Here is a 21,520-nt window from a genome sequence, read left to right on the forward strand (position 1 = left end):
CTGTCGACCTTAGACTATAAAACTCACAAATGGTTATACAGCACAATTTGAAATTCTTTCTAAAGATCTACTTATTATAAAAAGGGTGGAAACTATATATAATACCGGTACATGAAATTTGGATTAATAATCCTTGACATATTTTTGAAAAATACTCAGATGCCTTAAAGTTCCCTCTTTTTTTAGCATTTGCATCACTCTGTACACATTTGTATGCAAATTATATTTACCACATTCAGTTCACATTGGTCAGAGTTAAAATGTTTAGATAGTTCGGCATGGTTTTATATGCCACAACTCAAGACAATCTGAAATTTTGGATACTTAGATAAAGGCAACAGAAGTATACCGATGTTCAAAAGTCATAAATCGATTGAGAGAAAACAAATCCAGGATACAAACTTAAACCGAAGAAAAGACGTCAACTATAAGTAGGAAACAACAGAAACACTGAAGTGCAACAAAAACAAACGACAATGCAATACACATATCAACGAATTATAAAATAACAACTGCCATTTTCAAAACTTGGTATAGGACATTTTAAGAAAAAATGGTAGGTTGAACCTTTTTTTTGCTAGTCAAACTTCGCGCTTTTATGGCAATGTTAACCTGATATATCACTAAAATGACAACATTACATGACAGGAATACAGTACAAATAATTGCAAGAACATTAACGACAGAGAAATACACAAATAAACAATACATTAGTACATTTCGACATGCTTACCACAGAATAACAACGAACACGCAAAACAACCTAGACAGCAGACAAAAACAGCACAACAGAACAACAAACTGTCCATCACACGACTGTATCAACGCCACAAAAGAGATCATTTCTAGAAATCGAATATAAATCAAGATTAGGTTTGTAATTATGTTATTTGATGTATTTTATAACAATAACAAGAATATAAATATAGAAATGTGTTAGTAATTAAATAATTAATTGTATTATCTAGCTATGTCTGTAAATCTTATAAATCAAACTGTAAAACAGAAATAAATGGTAAACCACAAAAGACGTGGTAAAAATCTGCTTATTTAGTTTAGACACAGAAACATCGCAGGGATCTACCAATTCGTGATGGTGCCCATAACATTTTTAATCTTAATTTCCTTCTTTAGTCATAATATTGTTGGAGCAGTTTCTGCGTAAGGAGCTCACTCCTGTATATGGAGTCCGTACAGTGTGAACATGCACGAGCATAACTTATCATGTGCGAAATGTAAACACCATACGATGGGACAGAGGGTATGTTACTTTCGTGACTGTCCCTCTGGTATCTTTTGTCCCACTTCTACTGCTGAGAAAAGGGAAATTTATAATTGGGAAGTTGAAATCGTCCCGTTTGTGATAAATTTTGATGTGAAGTCGTCCATCTGTGCCAATATTCAGGAAAAGATGAAGGAATGAAGCAGTCCTTCTAGTATCAGTAATATCCGTACTTTCAAGTTTACTGGGATATATAAGATATATAAGATGTATTGGCTGAAATATGGGTTATTCAGTGATAGGACATCATCAATATATCTGAAATATAAATTTAAGAATTTCGCAAGGTGCTTTTTCTTTTTGTCTTTTAGAAGGTTCTGAATGAATTCTGTTTCATACGAGTACAAAAACCAAGTGGCCAGTAGAGGTGCACATTAAGTACCCATTGGAATACCGACTGTCTGTTGAAATATCAATCCTCCTCAATATCAACTTTAGGCGAACACGATCCACATTGAAAAAAATACCGGTGCCAAGTCAGTTATGCAACATGATTCTCAAAGGCGAATATAATCCACAAAAAAGTTGTACGTATGTCTCTTCCTACATAAATAGAAGCACTCAAGTAATAAATAAAATGTCTTGACTAAAGGGGGATGGTAGTCAACAAATTCTTGCTCACAAGGATGTTCAACACCAAAACTCTTTAAGAAAAAAGATTTCAATTAACATCAACATTAGGCGAACATGATCCACAAAGAAAATATATCGGTGTCAAGTGAGATATGCACATTGAAATCAACCTCATCGAGTATGACTTCCCAGTCCGTCTTAACGAGTATAACATACATAAATAAGAAGCAAAATTGAGTAAAACAGAGAAAGCAAAGATAAGAGAAAAATAAACATGTGACATTGCATGAGGTACCATTTTATATGGAATCCAGGGATGCATGATTTGTGAATTTATCTGAAGCTTCTATATTTTAGGCAATGATTTTACGTCCAACCACGTCAATTTATCAATGAAATGCACGCAGCTTCTTTCATACAACAGAACAACTATCACAACGTTTTGTACGCAAAAAAGTAGTATATTTCCTATTCTCAACCTGCTTTAATGGATTAAACTTCATCTGGAACGCCCAAAGCCGAATAACTGAAAACCAAATATGAATAAGAACCGAAACAGTTGAAGCGCTATATGACCGAAAAGGACATACAAAAATACATATATTTAGATTTTCAATCTACTCTTCGTAAGCTTACTTATTCACTGAGCAAATATTGTTAACAAATGATGTACAGAACATAGAACATTAAGGGCATATGATACAGTTACAGGGGAGGTAATGACGTTGCTAACGTAAAATTAAGGAATAACAGTACTGTAGTTGAAGAGTTGCCACCGTCAATTGTAGATTTGACGATCGCAAATGCAGTTTTACTGACGCCGCATAGCGTAGACAGTAAAACGGAGATTTGCGACCGTCAAATCAAAATTGACGGTGGCAGCTCTTCAACTACAGTACTGTTATTCCGATTCTAATGCATTACAAAAAAGAAAAAAAATACGATAAAAGTTGAAACAAGAGGCTGTCACAACGACAGCAAACCGGATTTGTTAACATTTATTTGTGTCCTGGCAATATCACAAGAACCATAACTGATGAATGCTGAAAGTGAAAATCGTCAATATCAAATTTGACCTCCATTTTGTAGTCAGTATCAACATATTAAAATTTGAAAAGCTTAGATTGAATGGTTCATTAGTAAATGCAACAACGTGAATGGAAACGCCATTTTACGATCTTTCAAGAACCATAACTCCTGAACGGTAAAAGTCAAAATCGTCATTATTGAACTTGACCTCTATTTTGTCATCAGTAACAACATATAAAAATTTCAAAAGCTTTGGTTGAATGGTTTATGAGAAAATGCACGGACACGACTGGAAACACCATTTTTCAATATTTCAAGAACCATAACTCCTGAACCGTAAAAGTCAAAATCGTCATTATTGAACTTGACCTCCATTTTGTCATCGGTAACAACATATTAATATTCGGGAAGCTTTGGTAGAACAGTTCATGCGTAAATGCACGGACACGACTGGAAACTCCATTTTTCAATCTTTCAAGAACCATAACTCCTGAACGGTAAAAGTCAAAATCGCCATTGTTGAACTTGACCTTCATTTAGTTGTCAGTAACAACATGACGTCATACAAATGAAAACTTACAAACTGGAGTTACCTGTACGCTTCAAATTCGGATAAAATTACATTAAAACGGCGAATTCAAGGTAAGTGTTGTTTTATTTTCGATTATATAGTAGTAATCGAACATTTGTTGATTCAATTAATTCAAAATGGCGGGTCCCTCCTTAGTTACGGCAACTTTTAGCCAATGAAAAAAATTGTTACATCCAAATTCAAATTGCATTAGAATGTTATTTTCGCGACGTCAAACTGTGACATATCGGGAAATGATGCATTTTTCGACTGATTTAATTTGAAAACGAGTGCATAGACCCCTATTTTTTAAAACAACATTTTGTTTAATTTTGCAGGGAGATTATGTGGACCAAATTTTATAAAACTGTAAATAGTGCAATTTTTTTAATTTTGATAAATATACAGCAAAAAATGACGTTTTTTTCCTCAATTCATGACCATTTGATAAATATGAGTAATTTCTGAATAAAAAATGCATAAATGTTTAGAATACTTATAAAAAAAACCAGAAATTACAAATTATTTAGCAAAAAACAATTTGTGTTTATCTTTTCAAACAAAAAAGTTATGTCTTTCTTTCGAAATGGAAAATACGGCCACAAATCCGAATTTTGAGCATATATACAAAATTTCAATCTCATTTAACTCAAAAAGTAGCACATGAAGGTACATTTTTTATTACGTATTTGATTTAATCAGGCAAAAACAGCCTATATGGAAATTTTCATCAAACTTTAAATACGGGATCAAAACTGTATCGTATGCCCTTAACATTACCAATGGGATCTGAAATTAAATGTCAGACGGATCACATACTTCTGGCAACTGATAGTTGCTGAGGAAAACCTCATCTTGAAAACTGACCTTGATCACACGATGTGGAATAAAGGCAACTGTCATATAACGGTGACAGACAGACACATTATATGTTAACGATTATGTAAAGATGTCAATGAACAGATTTCTTCCTGAAAACTTATTTGATAGCTAGAGTAGAAAGTAATGTCAAGATATGTGGGGCCAGCATGTTGCTCTACAGAAAGCTACAAAAATAGTAGGACGGACGTCTCTTCCTACCAAAACAAAAGCACTAGCAATATGTCTTGACTAAAGAATATTAACCAACAAATTCTGGCTCACAAATTGTACAACACCAAAACTCTCAAGAAAAAAGATTTCCATCAACATCAACTTTAGGCGAACATAACATCAACTCCAAGAAGCAACTTGCCAATAAAACATTTCTTTCCATGATTTAATGGTAGTTCATCTAGACGATTCAAAGATTAAATGGTAGTGCATCTAGACTATTCAAAGATAAATTGGTAGTGCATCTAGACAATTCAAAGGTAAATGGTAGTGCATCTAGACAATTCAAAGATTAACTGGTAGTGCATCTAGACAATTCAAAGATTAAATGGTAGTTCATCTAGACAATTCAAAGATTAAATGGTAGTTCATCTAGACAATTCAAAGATTAAATGGTAGTGCATCTAGACAATTCAAAGATTAAATGGTAGTGCATCTAGACAATTCAAAGATTAACTGGTAGTGCATCTAGACAATTCAAAGATTAAATGGTAGTTCATCTAGACAATTCAAAGATTAAATGGTAGTGCATCTAGACGATTCAAACAGTAATTGGTAGTGCATCTAGACGATTCAAAGATTAAATGGTAGTGCATCTAGACGATTCAAAGATTAAATGGTATTTCATCTAGACGATTCAAAGATTAAATTGTAGTGCATCTAGACGATTCAAAGATTAAATGGTATTTCATCTAGACGATTCAAAGATTAAATTGTAGTGCATCTAGACGATTCAAATATTAATTGGTAGTGCATCTAGACGATTCAAAGATTAAATTGTAGTGCATCTAGACGATTCAAAGATTAAATGGTATTTCATCTAGACGATTCAAAGATTAAATTGTAGTGCATCTAGACGATTCAAATATTAATTGGTAGTGCATCTAGACGATTCAAAGATTAAATGGTAGTGCATCTAGACGATTTATAGATAAATTAATAGTGCATCTAGACGATTCAAAGATTAAATGGTAGTGCATCTAGACAATTCAAAGATTAACTGGTAGTGCATCTAGACGATTCAAAGATTAAATGGTAGTGCATCTAGACGATTCAAAGATTAATTGGTAGTGCATCTAGACGATTCAAAGATAAAATGGTAGTGCATCTAGACGAAAACATAATAATGTAGGATCTGAAATTGACTGATGACACTGAAATCAAACAAAAACATATTGTAAGTGAAGAAATCTCATTTATTATGGTTATATTTTCTACAATATCATGATAACTTATCATATATTTAAAATTCAACAACAAATTCATCACATAATAAATTACCCTTCCTCTTAACAAGGAAGAAGGTTTTGTGGAAGAATTACAATAAAAAAAACATGAAAACGTGTAAAAATCACAATTCTCAGTTCTCAACAAAAATGCCAACAAATTAACAAAAAAACAAAAACTTCACACACATACACATTTAAATACACATGTGACACTCACACACACAAAGGAATGTTAATATAGGTATATAGCTCATTATGTATCATCTTTTAATTTTGTGTATCTTATAAAATACTATTTTCATTTAATTTGCAATAACAAGAACACTGATGATAAAAGAAGAGACCAACACATTGGTAAATACATATTTGGTTCTTTAACTTGTATCACTGTTATGTCTCTATATATATAATATGATACAATACATCCTTACACCTAAGTTATTATATAAATAGGTGTATGCAGCAGAAACATGGATACAAGAAAATTCTTTGTAAATAAGACTGTTTGGTAGTCAAACTCAGATGTATAAAAGTCAAAACTATGAGGTCTGATAGTCAAAACTCTGATGCCTTGGTTAATACTTAATTTTAAATTCTTTTATGAGAGAATTTTATTTTGAATATTAAGTATAAAATGATCTGTTCATATCTTATATATGTACATAATATTACCTTGAACTTAATATCAAAAATATAATTGGTTTCTAGTCAGTTTAAGAATTTTGTTTTAAAAAAGCTTTACAACAGCATGCTGTTCATATTATGGTTTCATATATAAAATCCATTAAATGTTAAATCCGTTTGTCAGTTCTTCTTTATTTTTTTGTTTGTTTCTTTCCTTTTGTATGATTTTTTCTTACAGGAATAAATACAATACCTAAAGTATTAGTGGCTCTCATTCAAGCTATAAATCTTAAAGTTGAATAAGCCACCATTATTAATTCTGAAGTCAAAAACAATGTGTAAAAGTGTTGAAAAATAATTGAAAGATTAACAAGTGTGTTATATTTGCTGTTTTCATGTTCAAAATATATTACAAACTTATTTTCCCACATTCTTTATTTTGCATTTACACATTTCAAGACTTTCTCATTTTCTTGAAGTATTTATTAGAGTGGTGAGCCAAATTTCCCATTTTGGTAACTTCATTAGCCTGTTATTACTCTACTCGAGAAAGTTGAATAAAAATCAGTTAAGTTTCCAATATTTCAAACAAGACAGAGTAAAAAGAGAGATGACAGGTGTACCATCAGCTTCTTGTTAACTAAAGTCTCAAATGTGTCCAAAGCTTTAAGTTTTAAATGTTTCAAACCTACCTTTATAGTCTGTTTATTCTATAAAGACAAATATTGGACCATGTTAATTTCTGCAGTTTGACTTTTGAAGTGAATACAAACAGATATCTCATAATTAGAAATGTGGTTCAGTTACTTGGTTTAGGCAATGATAGGAAAAAATGGTTGTGATACAATGAACATCAAGAAAAGTACTAGTGAAATGTCAAAATACACTAAAAACAAAACAAATAATTCTATATTTCTTCTATACCCGCAATAAGTAACAATAACAAAAATAAAAAAAATATAAAAAGGTCCTAATGCATCATGGTTGTATATGTTACTTGCTTGAGACTGTTGGACAATTTGTGATAATATTGGGTAGATTTCTTCACCTGATATATTTATAATTTAATATTACCCTGTAGCTTCTATGTACGGATCAAGACTAAGGGGCATCTAGCAAACCTTTTCTATTTTAAGATTTTTGATGTAGGTGTAGGTGTAGTGGTTTTATATCAAGTGTTAATACAATTATTTTTTTCTTTTCCATTACAAGGATATTATAACACACTTTTAGAATATTTAGAGAAATATTTGTTTTAGTCATGATTTACAAAAAAAACAGTTTTTAAAGTGTTATTAGAAACATTTTGGACGATAATAGTCATTTTGTGTGACCAAATTAAAAACAACTGTTTCAACTAGATGTACCATCATGCTATGACTGTTATACTTTTGCTTAGATGTTTCTGTCTGGAAAATAAAAGTAGCAGTAGTATACCCCTGTTCAAAAGTCATAAATTGAATAAGCAAAAATAAGTTCCAGTAACCAACCAAAACTGGGAGAAACACATCAACTATAAAAGGATAACCAACGGAACAACAAAAACTGAACTGCAACAAAAACAAATGCCAGCATACAAAGAAACAGACTATTTGAGTTCAACTGCAATATTCCTGAATTGATTTTTAATTAAGTTTGGTTTTTAAGATAACCTGCCTTTTAAGAGTCAAGAAGTACAGAAGGTATGTCATGCTTGATGTTATTGAAGGTAGGTAATAACAGTATATGTCATGCTTGATCTTATTGAAGGTACGTAATAACAGTATATGTCATGCTTGATGTTATTGAAGGAACGTAATAACAGTATATGTCATGCTTGATGTTATTGAAGGTACGTAATAACAGTATATGTCATGCTTGATCTTATTGAAGGTACGTAATAACAGTATATGTCATGCTTGATGTTTTTGAAGGTACGTAATAACAGTATATGTCATGCTTGATGCTATTGAAGGTACGTAATAACAGTATATGTCATGCTTGATGTTATTGAAGGTACGTAATAACAGTATATGTCACGCTTGATGTTATTGAAGGTAGGTAATAACAGTATATGTCATGCTTGATGATATTGAAGGTAGGTAATAACAGTATATGTCATGCTTGATCTTATTGAAGGTAGGTAATAACAGTATATGTCATGCTTGATGTTATTGAAGGTACGTAATAACAGTATATGTCATGCTTGATCTTATTGAAGTTTCAACCAAGAAGCTGAGTTGAAAACAGAAATGAAAACTCGTTCAGAAATTCATTATTTTCATTTGAGTAAGGTCAAAGTTTAGGTAAGATTTGGTAACTAATGAAATATAATTTCCCTTTGTTTTCAAAAGACCATGGCAATGACATAAAATTGTTACAAATAACTCAACAATTTATCAAAAGAACATAAATACACCCATGATGCAGTAGGACTTTTTTGGTTAATCGGCATATTGGTTAAGACAAAAATATCACAACTGTGCTTATTCACATACAAATCTTAAAAAACAACATTATAAAAGTGCACCAAATAAAAATACAAATGAACATATTTTTGGCCTAATATTCTACTCATTACAGTTTTGCATTGTAAACTGGTTCGTCTAACCTCAAATGTTTTTCACCATTTAACAATGAAAGAAGAAAAAACAAGGAAAACAGTCATACATATTAGCCCTTTGGTAGGTCAAAAACTGCAAATAAAAAAAGTACAGTATATAACAGATATCTTTGGAACTTTTAGCATTGAAAAAAATCTATCTTATATACAAAATGACAGACAATGGTACAAGCGCTTAAAAATAACGATCTCCATACAATGTTTGGTTTTAAGACAATTACAAAAGACAGGCTACAATAGCATGTGTTTACATTAAAAAATATTACAACAAAAATCACTCATTTTTCATGTTAATTCATATAACTTGTGATAAATTCCAGACCCAAGTTTAATTGAATTCTATTGATCTATGAGTGATGTTTGTCAATGGATATTTATTGTAAAACATTTTGCAGGTATTTATATCATTTGCATATTCATCAATTGCTATCAATAACAAATTTCCTTTGAAGGATATATTGTCTGATTTAAAGGAATGTAATTGTTTTTAATAATCTTCATAGTGTCTTTGTTCCCTTCTGTATGGAAGACAAACATACTGGTGTTGTAATCATGAGGCAAGCATAAACTTAAAACTAGCTTGGCAAGAAAAAATATTAATGTCTACTACAAAATATCTTAAATAACTAAAAATTCCTACCAATGTTAGCGAATTAAAATGACTTCAAATTTCTTAAAGATACAAAAAAAAAAAGTTTTTAAGGTCAAGTGAGGTACCATTTACAAGGTCTAGTGAGGTAACTGATGGTTTTCTACAAATTTCAAATTTTTGGCATTCTAATAGAAGTAATAAAGAAAAAATAAAAAAAAAAACATCATACAAGTTTTGGTTTAACATGCATATATTTTATGAAGAAACACATTAAATGATGTCTTTTTCATTCATGTTCCTATATACATGTATATACAGTGATGTTCACTTTTACAGCAACTAATGTATAATGGACCATTCTATGTTTTCAAGAAATATAATACCAGGGGTATCAAACCCTGCTATATTTATGGAAAAGATACAATGAAGAGAAAATGCAAATAAACCTGAGATGGTACTGAATTTAACTTCTACTTGACCTCAAAAACAATAAAAATATCACACATCCAAGATCATAGAGGAGAAAATAATCACTAAAAAGCTTAGAATAAAATTACAGAATGATATCTCAATACTATGACAAGAAGAAAATCCAGCAATCATTTTCCTTTAAGGTGGTACATAACACTACAGGGAGATAACTCTGTAAAATCAGCAAAACATTTTAATTACGTTGCATTGTTAAGGGAATATTAAGCTTCTCAATGATCAAAGTTAGTGTTTGTCAAACTGCTATATAACCAGTGTAATTTTTCTCATAAATTGGTTGGTTCAATTTTTTTTTTTAATTTTTGTAATTTTGTCAAAGGGTCAAAGTAAATACTTTTCCAAAATTTTGTAAAAATTAAACGAGCCAAATTTATTTTAGTGAAAGTGTTGGGTACCACCTTAAAGCCTCAAAATCTTCTCTAGCTCCCTCTAAAAAAATTCATTGTTATATCAGTTTTCATCAATATTCCAATTTTTCTTATAAAAAAAAAAACAATTTATTATCTGTAGTTGTCTGTATGAAAAGATAGTCAAATTTGAAGTGAGAAAGAATAGTAAAAGAACCTATACATTTTAATGTATTACAAATTAGTTGCAATCAGAAAATACAGAAAAAGAACTTTTTTTTAAGTACAAATTTAAAGGAAATTAAAACCAATTCCCTATTTGGATATGCATTTAAACTTAATCTGATAGCAAAAATTATTTTTCTTATAAACCACAATGATCAAATTTTATTGTCTAAATCTGAATAGATAGTTAACTGTTTGTTTTTGAAAATGAATTCAATTAGTAGTCAAATTAGTAAAGTTTGGTCAAATGAGCAGAAATGTATTGGTTGGACGGATATATTTTTTTCTAAAAATACTGATTATTTCTACATACTATTTTAATATAACATTCAATTTATGAAAAAGTACAGTGTAAAATAGGTTTTCATTTTTTCAATAATATTGACTGAAGTTCATCTTATAAGACAGCAGAAGGGGGGATTACTCTTCTTAAAAGTAAACTCAAGACATAAATCATAAGTATTTACTTATGATTATCTTTTAGTATCTTGGATATTTATTTTAAAGATTTTAGTGGTACAGGTGAAACATTTATTAAAATATATAAAATTTCTTTTAGGCTTCAATGTAAAATTAATTCAAACACATGAGATGAAGTATTCACAAGATATATTTTTTTTCTCAATACAAGAAAATTCTAACCATTAAAAAATGAACTATTCATAAGTAACTGCTTATAACAACAATATTTTCATGTTTGATACTCTATGAAAGGAGTTTCAATATAATGAAGAATACACATTAATAATTATTACCAATTTAACAAGGCAAAAAATAGGATAAGTTCAATCTAACAATCTGAGTTCTAAATAGAAAAAAATGTCTGAAAAAAAATGTTTGATTAGAAGATGACAATGATACAGCACAGCCTATAATTGTTCCAAAGGGAGATAATCACATACAGGGAGATAATCCAGATGAACGTCCTGATACTGTAGAAGTGCTGTCATGAATGAGAACATTTGTAAGCTGTGTAAGTCTTTGCATCCTGCACATTCTGTATTGTCATGTTTGTCTTGATAGCTACATCAACACTCTGTTCAAAACGAAAAGTACATTCACTGTCCTGAAACAGATAATTTTGTTCATATTAATCTTATCTGGGTTATATTTCAAAAGAATCTTAAAAAGTACATTTACTGTCCTGAAGCAGATATTTTGATTCAAATTAATCTTATCTAGGTTATATTTTAAATAGATGTCAACAAGTGAATCTGTGAGCTACTGCACTGCCCAAAAACTTGATGGTCAACAGGAAGTTATTGAAAGACGAATCTGAAAACTCATCACACGATATAACTGATTTATACCAACAAACAAGCAATCTTCCTGTGAGTTCAGGGATCTAGGTTGAAAACTATATAAAGAGTTGATTTAAAAATTTGATTTATACATGAATTAGGTAACCACTTTTCCCCACCCACCAACCCACGACATCACTTTACTGTGAGCCTATTTGGGATTTTGAAATCCAGCCAGACAAAAAAGATATGAAATTGGAATGTAAATACTGATTGCTGCATATGTCCATTTTGACAAAGTAAAAGTCATACCTCCTCATCTGACGGTACATGTCCTACAGTACAGTCACGACATCCTTTCCAACTAAGAAGGCACGAGTTTGCTTGTGGTGATTCTGTAGATAACACTGTAAAATCAAACATTTTTGTTGCTGGCTGTGCTGGAGCTAGACCAGGGACAGGGGATGATCGGATTTCTAAAGTATCTGAAAATAAAAGAATCTAGATAAAAGAACCCACAGACTAAATATCACATTGCACATCAATAAATAAACTCTCAATTATAAAATTCAATATAATTTGTAATCTTGAAAAGTTTTTTTACTTGGCAACAGCAAGATGATGAGTAAAAAAAATCTTCTGTGTAAAGGAATCGTCAGAATAAAAATCAGAAGATTAGTTACTTGACTAGCCCTGACACCCTTAGGCTCAGGCAAAAGATGATCCATACTAACAGAACTTTTCAAGATATAATACAGATATAACCATTGCCATGGTATATACTTTGGTTGGAAGGTAATGTCCTTTCCATGGTATATACTTTGGTTGGAAGATAATGTCCTTTCCATGGTATATACTTTGGTTGGAAGATAATGTCCTTTCCATGGTATATACTTTGGTTGGAAGATAATGTCCTTTCCATGGTATATACTTTGGTTGGAAGGTAATGTCCTTTCCAGTACAAGATTGATTACGGTCTACAAAGACATTAAGCATGAAGGCTATCAGTTTTAATCCATCTTATAGATCTAGGCATACTTGTGAAAGTTATTAGAATTGAATTTGGTTTCTTTTATTGCAGGAAACCTATTTTTAAATCTAACACATTATATATCTAAGTCAGTTGAATTTGTTTTTCATTGAGAAGACTTTTTTCAAAATCTAACAAATAAAGTATTTTTTCCAATTGTACTAACCTGGACGAACAGCTAGTGATTTAGTCTGGAACTGAGTCTCGGCTTCCAAACCATTGTCATCCAAGTTAGGTAGAGCTTTGTAAGAACAGCGAGCATGACCATTATGATTAGATAGGTTAGTTTTTAAGAGAGTATGATTGTTAGAGCGAAAAGAGTCATTGTTATTCCGGCTACCTTGTCTTTGTCCTTGTTTTTTCTTCTTCAAAAACTGTACAAATCCATGTTTCCATGGAGAATATTTCACACAAGTTTTCTTATTATCCGAAAGTTGAGAGTTGCATGGTTTTCCTATTAAATTCTGGAAAGAAAATTAAAATTAATGAAATTATGCAAATATTTGTTTTTATAACTCTGAAATTAGTGACACAACAAATGTTATGAAATAGAACTGCTAATTCCTGTATCTTGAATGACTGAAATAAAAAAATATCTTCGAAATTCTCAGGATTAACCTGTTTATTTGCAGCCGAAAAGCAAGCTATGAAAAAAGTTTACAATTAAAATTAGATATATTTCAGCTCTCGTAAATATTTTTAAGTATTTTGTTTAGATTCTGTGGAGATGATATGATATAAAATGAAAATCTATCTTCTTAAAAAAATTGCTTTTATATGGAAATTAAATCCCCCCTCCTCCATTTTTCAGCAGAAAATTTCCACAAATTATATTATATTAAACCTACTTTGTTCATTTTCAAGTACACTTCATAAAAATCTTTCCATGAGCTATATTTATATTCCCTTAAAGTATTTATTAAATATCATCATATACAGGTAATTACTTGGGTATGAAATGCTTATTTACGACTAAATATATGCATCTGGATTTAATATCTATTTATCTAACCAATTACAATGAAGTCAATACTGAATTAATAAATTGCTTCACAGAGCGCAGCTGGATACGACCACAGATGTCAAACCCTGAAAAGTTGGTGCCAAAATGGACACAATATTCACGCTTGATACAGGTCTGAATTTGGATTGTAATTAAATTTTTGACACATAACAGGTTTCCAACACAGAAAAAAACTGTAGTCAAAGAACTTCAAATTGGTTATATAATTTGAATTTATATTCATTTTTTTGGCGTTTGTGCAATACACTATGCTGTTGCACATTCACCCCCCAAAAAAATATTTGAAGGAATTTTCTTTTCATTTCTGAAATCGGAAATGAGAAAAATTGTCCCCCCTCTCAAATTTTTTTCACCTCCCCCTGTCCCTTATTCTGAAAAAAATCTTTCCCTCAAGATATGGTCAATATCTCTCTTCAAATTTCTAATGGAGTTTGCAACCATAATTACCCATTTATATACATCATAAACCTTTTAAAATATAAAATGACATACATAGTCATGGCTAACATTAATATTAATTAATAGTAACTGCTAAAAATAAATTGACAGCTTATCACCTCAAGACAATCATCCTTTCTGAATACATAATTTACAAGCAGTGTAAGGAAGGTAATCAAACATTGTTCTTTAAATTGATTTGGATTATCTCCCTTACACTGCTTTAAAATTGTCTCAATTCTCTGTAACCAGAAAAACCTGTTTTTCCCCTTTTTTTTGCCCCAAATTCCTAAATGGTTTGAGCCATAACCCCCAAAGTATTTTTTTTTTATATAAATGCTAAGACATAATAGATAGTATATTTCTATCATTTTCTATTCCTTGTGGTGCCATTTGTTTTTGTTTCCTGCTGACTGAGCGTCTGGACGGTGAGGTCCTTTCAAGTCTGTATATTTTTTTGAAAAAATATGTCACTTTTCCTATTTGTTATCTATTTTGCTGATTTCCTGTTCATTATATTTTAGCAGCTCATTAATCTCTATTCTTTGGGTTTTTTGGTCTATTTTTCTTATTAACGGTAATGGATTTTTTGGTCCATTTTTCTGTTGTCTTGACCTTGAGTATTCTCTATTCTGTAAACCCCATTCAGACCCTCTGACTTCATTACAGGAGTGATACACATTACACTAACATACTTTGTGAACCAACTGGCATTATAAAGAAAACTTTACAGCAGAACATTTTAACAAAAATATATATATAGTATGGTAGTGAAAAAGTATATTTAAACAAAACGCATTTGACTTACAGGTCGAACAACTGATGTTCTTTAACCCTGCTGACTGCCATTGGCGATTGCCAAATAAAATTGATCACAAGATGTAACAAAATGGATCTTAATATAAATTTAATACTAAACAGAAAAATAATCAACTTGTGGCCACGATGTTATGCCACAAACATACGGTGTTATTTTTCTGTTTAGTATTAAATTTATATTAAGATCCATTTTGTTACATCTTGTGATCAATTTTATTTGGCAATCGCCAATGGCAGTCAGCAGGGTTAAAGAACATCAGTTGTTCGACCTGTTAGTCAAATGCGTTTTGTTTAAATATACTTTTTCACTTTTTTGGTCTTTTGGAAAATGTTGTTTGTGCTGTTTTTAGACCCTTCTACATCGAAATTTGTTTTACATGCACACGTATAAAAATTGCGGTTTTTATCCAACGCAATCATAGGTTTGAACGTAGTTTTCAATTTAGACTCGTTTATATTTTTTTCGTTTGGGTTTGTATCATATTTTCCCTCCGGTTTATATGATCCGTTCATCCTATATTGACTCTTAAAATTCAAGAGTTTATCTAAAAATGAGGGTACTTTTTCTAAAAATGAGGGTACTTTTTATATGGCCTTCCAAATACCGTTTCGATCCCTAACATCACTGAAGAGACATTTATTGTCGAAATCCGGATCTGGTGTACTAAAAAAATATTGACACCGTATGTTTGTGGCATAACATCGTGGCCACAAGTTGATTATTTTTCTGTTTAGTATTAAATTTATATTAAGATCCATTTTGTTACATCTTGTGATCAATTTTATTTGGCAATCGCCAATGGCAGTCAGCAGGGTTAAAGAACATCAGTTGTTCGACCTGTAAGTCAAATGCGTTTTGTTTAAATATACTTTTTCACTTTTTTGGTCTTTTGGAAAATGTTGTTTGTGCTGTTTTTAGACCCTTCTACATCGAAATTTGTTTTACATGCACACGTATAAAAATTGCGGTTTTTATCCAACGCAATCATAGGTTTGAACGTAGTTTTCAATTTAGACTCGTTTATATAGTATGGTATATATATTGGACTTCATATATTTGTGTTCTACATTTAAGTTCAAATAGACTATTTATAAAAAGCTTAAAAAAAAACGTTTGACTACCCCCAAAACAAAGAATAGTACTACCAAGTCTACTGGTTATGATGACAAAAGTGGAAATTATGTTTAAAATATGAAATGTGAATTAATAAATTCTTGACCTTTGACATATTTATGAACAATACTCTGAAGCCTAAAATTTCTTTTTTTTAAACATGCATCACTCAGTACACCTATATATTGAAAATGTATAAAATTTAGCACATTCAGATCACATTTCTATCAAAAAAGATCAGAGTTAAGACGTTCAGAGAGTTCATGCTTTTAGAGGTCATAGGTCAAGACAGTTTGCAACTGAAGAGATTTAAGAAGCAGAAATGAGTAAAAGTTATTACAATGGTTATTAAAAAGCAAACATGTGACATTGCATGAGAGACCATTTTTACATGGAATCCTGGGATGCATAATATGTGAATGGATTACCTGAGGGCTGGTCATGTGATCAAAATGCCTGCAGCATGAGGGAAAATGAAAGAAAAAAGTCACTATAAAGCTATGATATATGAAGTGAATATATTTCTAATCTTGAAATTAAAGTCTAAATATAGATAGACTGTGGTAAGAAAAAGCATAAAGCTGTGCAAGCTTATTGGACAGCAGAACTAAATCTGAACACTCTGCATTGCAGCATGTGTGATGAAAATGAAAGCAAGAACACATGTAAAGAACCACATTTACTTCTTATTATATATTTTCCACTTTAAATCTACCTAGTCAAAATTCTTATATAATGCTTATCATTTATATTTGGATTAATATAGAGTTTCTGAAGGTATTTTAAAGTAAGGGTCAATTTTCTTGAAACAGTTTACTTCAAAGTCAATAACACTAAATTCATATGGGAAATTTAAAAAAAAAAGGGTTTTTGATTAGAGTAAAATACTCTTTTCATTGCTTCAACAAAAACACAGCCCAACTTTAAACAAGTTCAAACCACAAACAATAAACATTTAAAATACAAAATACTGATCTTTTAAAATCTTGTCTTACCACATTATTGGTTATAAAATAACAGAACTTTTTTACTTTGTGTAATGATATAATTTTGCTTAATCTAAATCTTTCCCAAACCACTTCCCTAACTCCAATGCTAGTCTTATTTAAAGCAAAACCTTATCTCTTAGCAGTATTATCAAGCCCTCCATACAACTCAAGACAGCAGTAAAAAACTAAATTGTAGGATTTTAAAAACTATGTATCTTATTTACTTCTATGATTCTTGATTAGAAATCTAGATTTATAGGTCCTAATCCATCATCTGTTAAAATCAAAATTTTTTTTTTGAAAATTTGAAACTTTGATAACAGTAAATACTAATATGATTTATGTCCATGTAGGATACACTTTTATTGTATTTTAATTGTTTTCCAATTTTTAATTTACAATATCTTTTAAAATCCTTTTTTGAATTCTAAACACTCCTAATTCTTTTATATTACAGAAAAAATTTCATGAAAGTCTGACAAATAGATAAAGTACATATATCTTACTTAAAACGAGTAAATGGAAGGCAACGTCTCTGAATATTTCCTCCCTAAATGTCTAAAGTGTAGTGAATTTATATATTATACTGCCTACATTTTAAACATTCAAGAAAAAATCAAATACAAGTTTTTCATAAAGCTTTTTGTTTAAAGTCATTGAAACATCAACATTAAAAAAGCAAATGCAAGAAAGTATACAAAAATTACAATATATAATAATAAAACCCATCACATGACCAGTAACCTAGGTGACAATCATTACACATATATTCGTAACAAAAGGATTAATTATAAAACCTTTTTTTGTGACTTTTAAAGACTAAAAATTTCCCCAATATAACAATCACAGATTGTAAAAAAAGAACAAAAAAATGAGAAAAACATTTATTATCAAATTTTTTTTTTTTTTTAAAAGTGGTATGGAAAAAAAAGAAAAAAGAAAGGCATATATATATAATGATAAATAAAAAATCAAATATTGATAATATTATATATGCATTACATGCCATGGAAACAATTCTTTGAATATCAAATGGTAACAGATACAAATTGTATGGTGTTTCATAGATGCTAGTAGCACTAGAGTTGATAGAGTCCTTACTATTCAATATTTGTTATTTTTTTTTTAAATTGTTCTATCCAACATTTAAGCAATCAATATACATAAAAAAAACCTGAAATTTAAGAGGAAACATATAAAAAAAACCTGAGTTAGCTTCCTTACAGATTAATTTAAATGGGATTACTGCCCCCCCCCCCCTCTTTTTCCCCCAAAGAAAAAAAATTAGTAATCATGGTTATGATAACGTAATTTTCATTTCTTAAAATAGCAAAAATAGCAAAATACTCAACATGATGCTAAAAAAAGCATCAAATATATGATTAAACACACAAACATTAACTAGTTTTCAATATTATTTTTTCCCCCATACATATCAAACCCATAATTTCTCCATACATACAAAAGACATCTTTTGACAATTTCAGTTTTACCAGTGTGTTTGTAATTCAGCTGCGTACAGTAGTTGATTAATATTTCTGACATGCATTTCTAATGCACCATCAAGAAGAAGATCATGCTATTGTAAAGTTAAGTTAATATAGCTTAATATAATTTGTGGATTGCAAGACAGAAATGAATTTATTCAACTTACAAAATGTTTATGCTGTCTCCTGAAATTGGTTTCCAATTAGATTTTTTCATAACTTTTAAAACTTACTTCTATACAAAAGAAACTGGTATTGAAAATGATGAAAAGGCTTAAAAAAAAACCTGTCTGTATCGCTTACCCTGCTTAACAAGATAATCCAACTATTCCTCAAATATAGTTAAGCAAGCTGGAAATTTGTTCCAGAAAATTGCTCAATTAGATTGATTTGGTGCAGAAGTAATCCCTGTATTAAGAGGGAATTTCCAAAATGTTGAATATATTGTAAGACTCCCATTGATATCTAAAGAGTATACACCTTTTGAGAGCAGAGGGCAGATGGGGACTACTAATAGGGTGTTACCTGCTTAAAATAAAAGTTTGTGTAAAGTTTTTCTTAACATGAAAAATACTGACCTAATAAAAACTGGATCAGTTTAAAGGGCTATGCTTGCCGACAGCATGATACAACCACAGAGTGTTGAAACATGTTTGAATCACTGCTTTTGATGAAACCCTTTAATAAATAAAATATAGTGAAGCTCCCCTATCTTAACTCATAACTCTAAAATTATAGAGTAAATAAAAAAAAAATAACCCTTTTTTTTAAAATTGAAAGTTATATGAATAAGTTGTTGAAAACTGGTAAAATAATATTTATAAATGAATAAAAAACTTAATGACTGGATTGAGGTTTGAGTAAAAAGCTGTAGGAGGTAACCATAATTATGTATCCTCTTTTCCCTGCCTGTCCTTTTGCTTGCTTCACATCACCATGCTATAAGCTAGTTTAGAAAATTTTCAAAAATGCCATAAATAAATGTCAATCTTGACTATTCCAGAAAAGATGATGACAAAAAATATGGGTCAGCAGCATTTCAACTAGATATCAAGTTATAAAATAGCAAAATGGGAAAACATCTCATTTAAACAAATCATAGTGGAAGGGTTTGCAAACTCTCTGTAAAATTCTAGCCAAATTGTTATTGGCCAAGTTTAACATGTCATGAAAAAGAAATGTTGATATTTACTGATAATATGATATTTGTTTCACTGTGTTATACTGATATCTATTTAGATGTGGTTATTTTGAAGGCCTCAAAAATTGTCCATTTCCGTCTTAAAAATATCCTAAGGCAGCAACCATTTGATTTTCTGGGGGGGGCTATGGTTTTTTTTTCTGTGCAAACTTTTTTTTTCGCCTTCGGCGAAGAACAATCTATTTTTTTTGGCAACAAACCGAAGACGATTTTTTTCTTTCAATTTTAACATTACATAAAGTGGCAGCTGAGGGTTAAACAAACAATTTTTTTTACTCAGGGTCCAAAACAAATTATTTTTTTCACCAAAACCTGGATACAAACTTTTTTTTCCAAAAAAAACCATAGCCCCCCCCCAGAAAATCAAATGGTTGCTGCCTAATGAAAATGTCTACAGACATTGCACAAAGTAAGTTAATATTTGAGTATATAAAGCACTGTGATTGCTATACACATCTAATGACATAATTCTACAGTGCTGACTATGTGGTAGCTGCCACCCTGAGCACCATCCTTACCTGTTGTTTTTTCACCTGTATATCATTACAGATAGGGTCAGAATCAACAGTACATTTAGATTTGTTTAAAGATTTGCAGCTTTTTGTGGAGTCCTTGTCATCTGAAAGAAAAATCACACTTTATTTACATCTTCATCAACCCTGACAGCATTTTGCAATCGCAAATGATTTTATTCTGAAGTTTATTCCCCTGCCAAAGCTTGGAACTTATGTCATCTACATTTATGCTACTACTGTGAAGAATTCATTCATTACAGAATATTGTTGTCATATTTCATACAATCTTTTAGTAGGAAAGTACAGCTTTCAATTCAACTTAGCTGTTCTTTTCACTATTAAAACCATTGGTATTTTGATAATTATGAAATAAAATATCACTGTACATGTGTTTACTCTCAGGCAATTGACAAGATGAAAGTGTCCTCTGTTCTTCAAAATTCTCAGTGTTTAATGCTTTTGAGTTTTCTTGTGTATATTTTGATAGCAGTGAATAATAAATTATATGTAAAAACATGTAGTATATTATTTCACAACTATCATAATATATATCTCTGCATGGCAAAGGAAAAGAGCATTTTTTTTTATTGTTAACTACAGAATACTTTAACTGCATCCATGTATAGTGTTTTTACACCTGACAAAGAAAGACTTCCATTTTGAACTGTGAAACTCAGAATTTTAATTGAAATGAAAAATTGAAAGAACATTACAACAAGTTTATATCCTGTTTGTTTTATAAAATTGCAACTATAACTATTGTCCGGGTGCTTGGACACTAACCTTTGTCCATAGGATGGATTTTGGCTTTACTACTATGAAGAGGCTTGTCAGAGTTTTCATCAGATGTACTTTTATCACTTCCTGATCCGACTAACAATGGATCTGAACAGGTGGGCTCAATGTCATTCCTACAATCAAAATAAATCAACTATAAACTAAGAAAAGATGAAATTCATCTTCAGCTTTTTGTCTTTTTCTATTAGTTCTTTAGTCAGGGTTGCAAG

General features: G+C 30.5%; 1 protein-coding gene across 2 annotated transcripts in view; it reads right to left on the minus strand.

Annotated features, from left to right (window-relative positions):
• Positions 1 to 5,722: 5,722 nt before the first annotated feature.
• The window catches only part of LOC143083354 (uncharacterized), a 117,307-nt gene continuing 101,509 nt past the window's right edge, over positions 5,723 to 21,520 (minus strand). The window contains exons 12-16 of one of the 2 annotated variants that reach the window (XM_076259609.1): positions 21,297 to 21,424; positions 20,517 to 20,617; positions 13,093 to 13,390; positions 12,209 to 12,381; positions 5,723 to 11,721 (exon numbers count right to left, since the gene is read on the minus strand). In XM_076259609.1, the coding sequence (XP_076115724.1) occupies positions 11,602 to 11,721; positions 12,209 to 12,381; positions 13,093 to 13,390; positions 20,517 to 20,617; positions 21,297 to 21,424 (820 nt within the window). In that variant the 3' untranslated portion in view covers positions 5,723 to 11,601. Of the gene's footprint in view, positions 11,722 to 12,208; positions 12,382 to 13,092; positions 13,391 to 16,749; positions 16,778 to 20,516; positions 20,618 to 21,296; positions 21,425 to 21,520 lie in introns of those variants that run through there. The other variant, XM_076259617.1, reaches the window with a different exon arrangement.

The sequence above is a fragment of the Mytilus galloprovincialis genome, chromosome 1, assembly GCF_965363235.1.
Source record: "Mytilus galloprovincialis chromosome 1, xbMytGall1.hap1.1, whole genome shotgun sequence".
NCBI classification, from domain to species: Eukaryota; Metazoa; Mollusca; class Bivalvia; order Mytilida; family Mytilidae; genus Mytilus; species Mytilus galloprovincialis.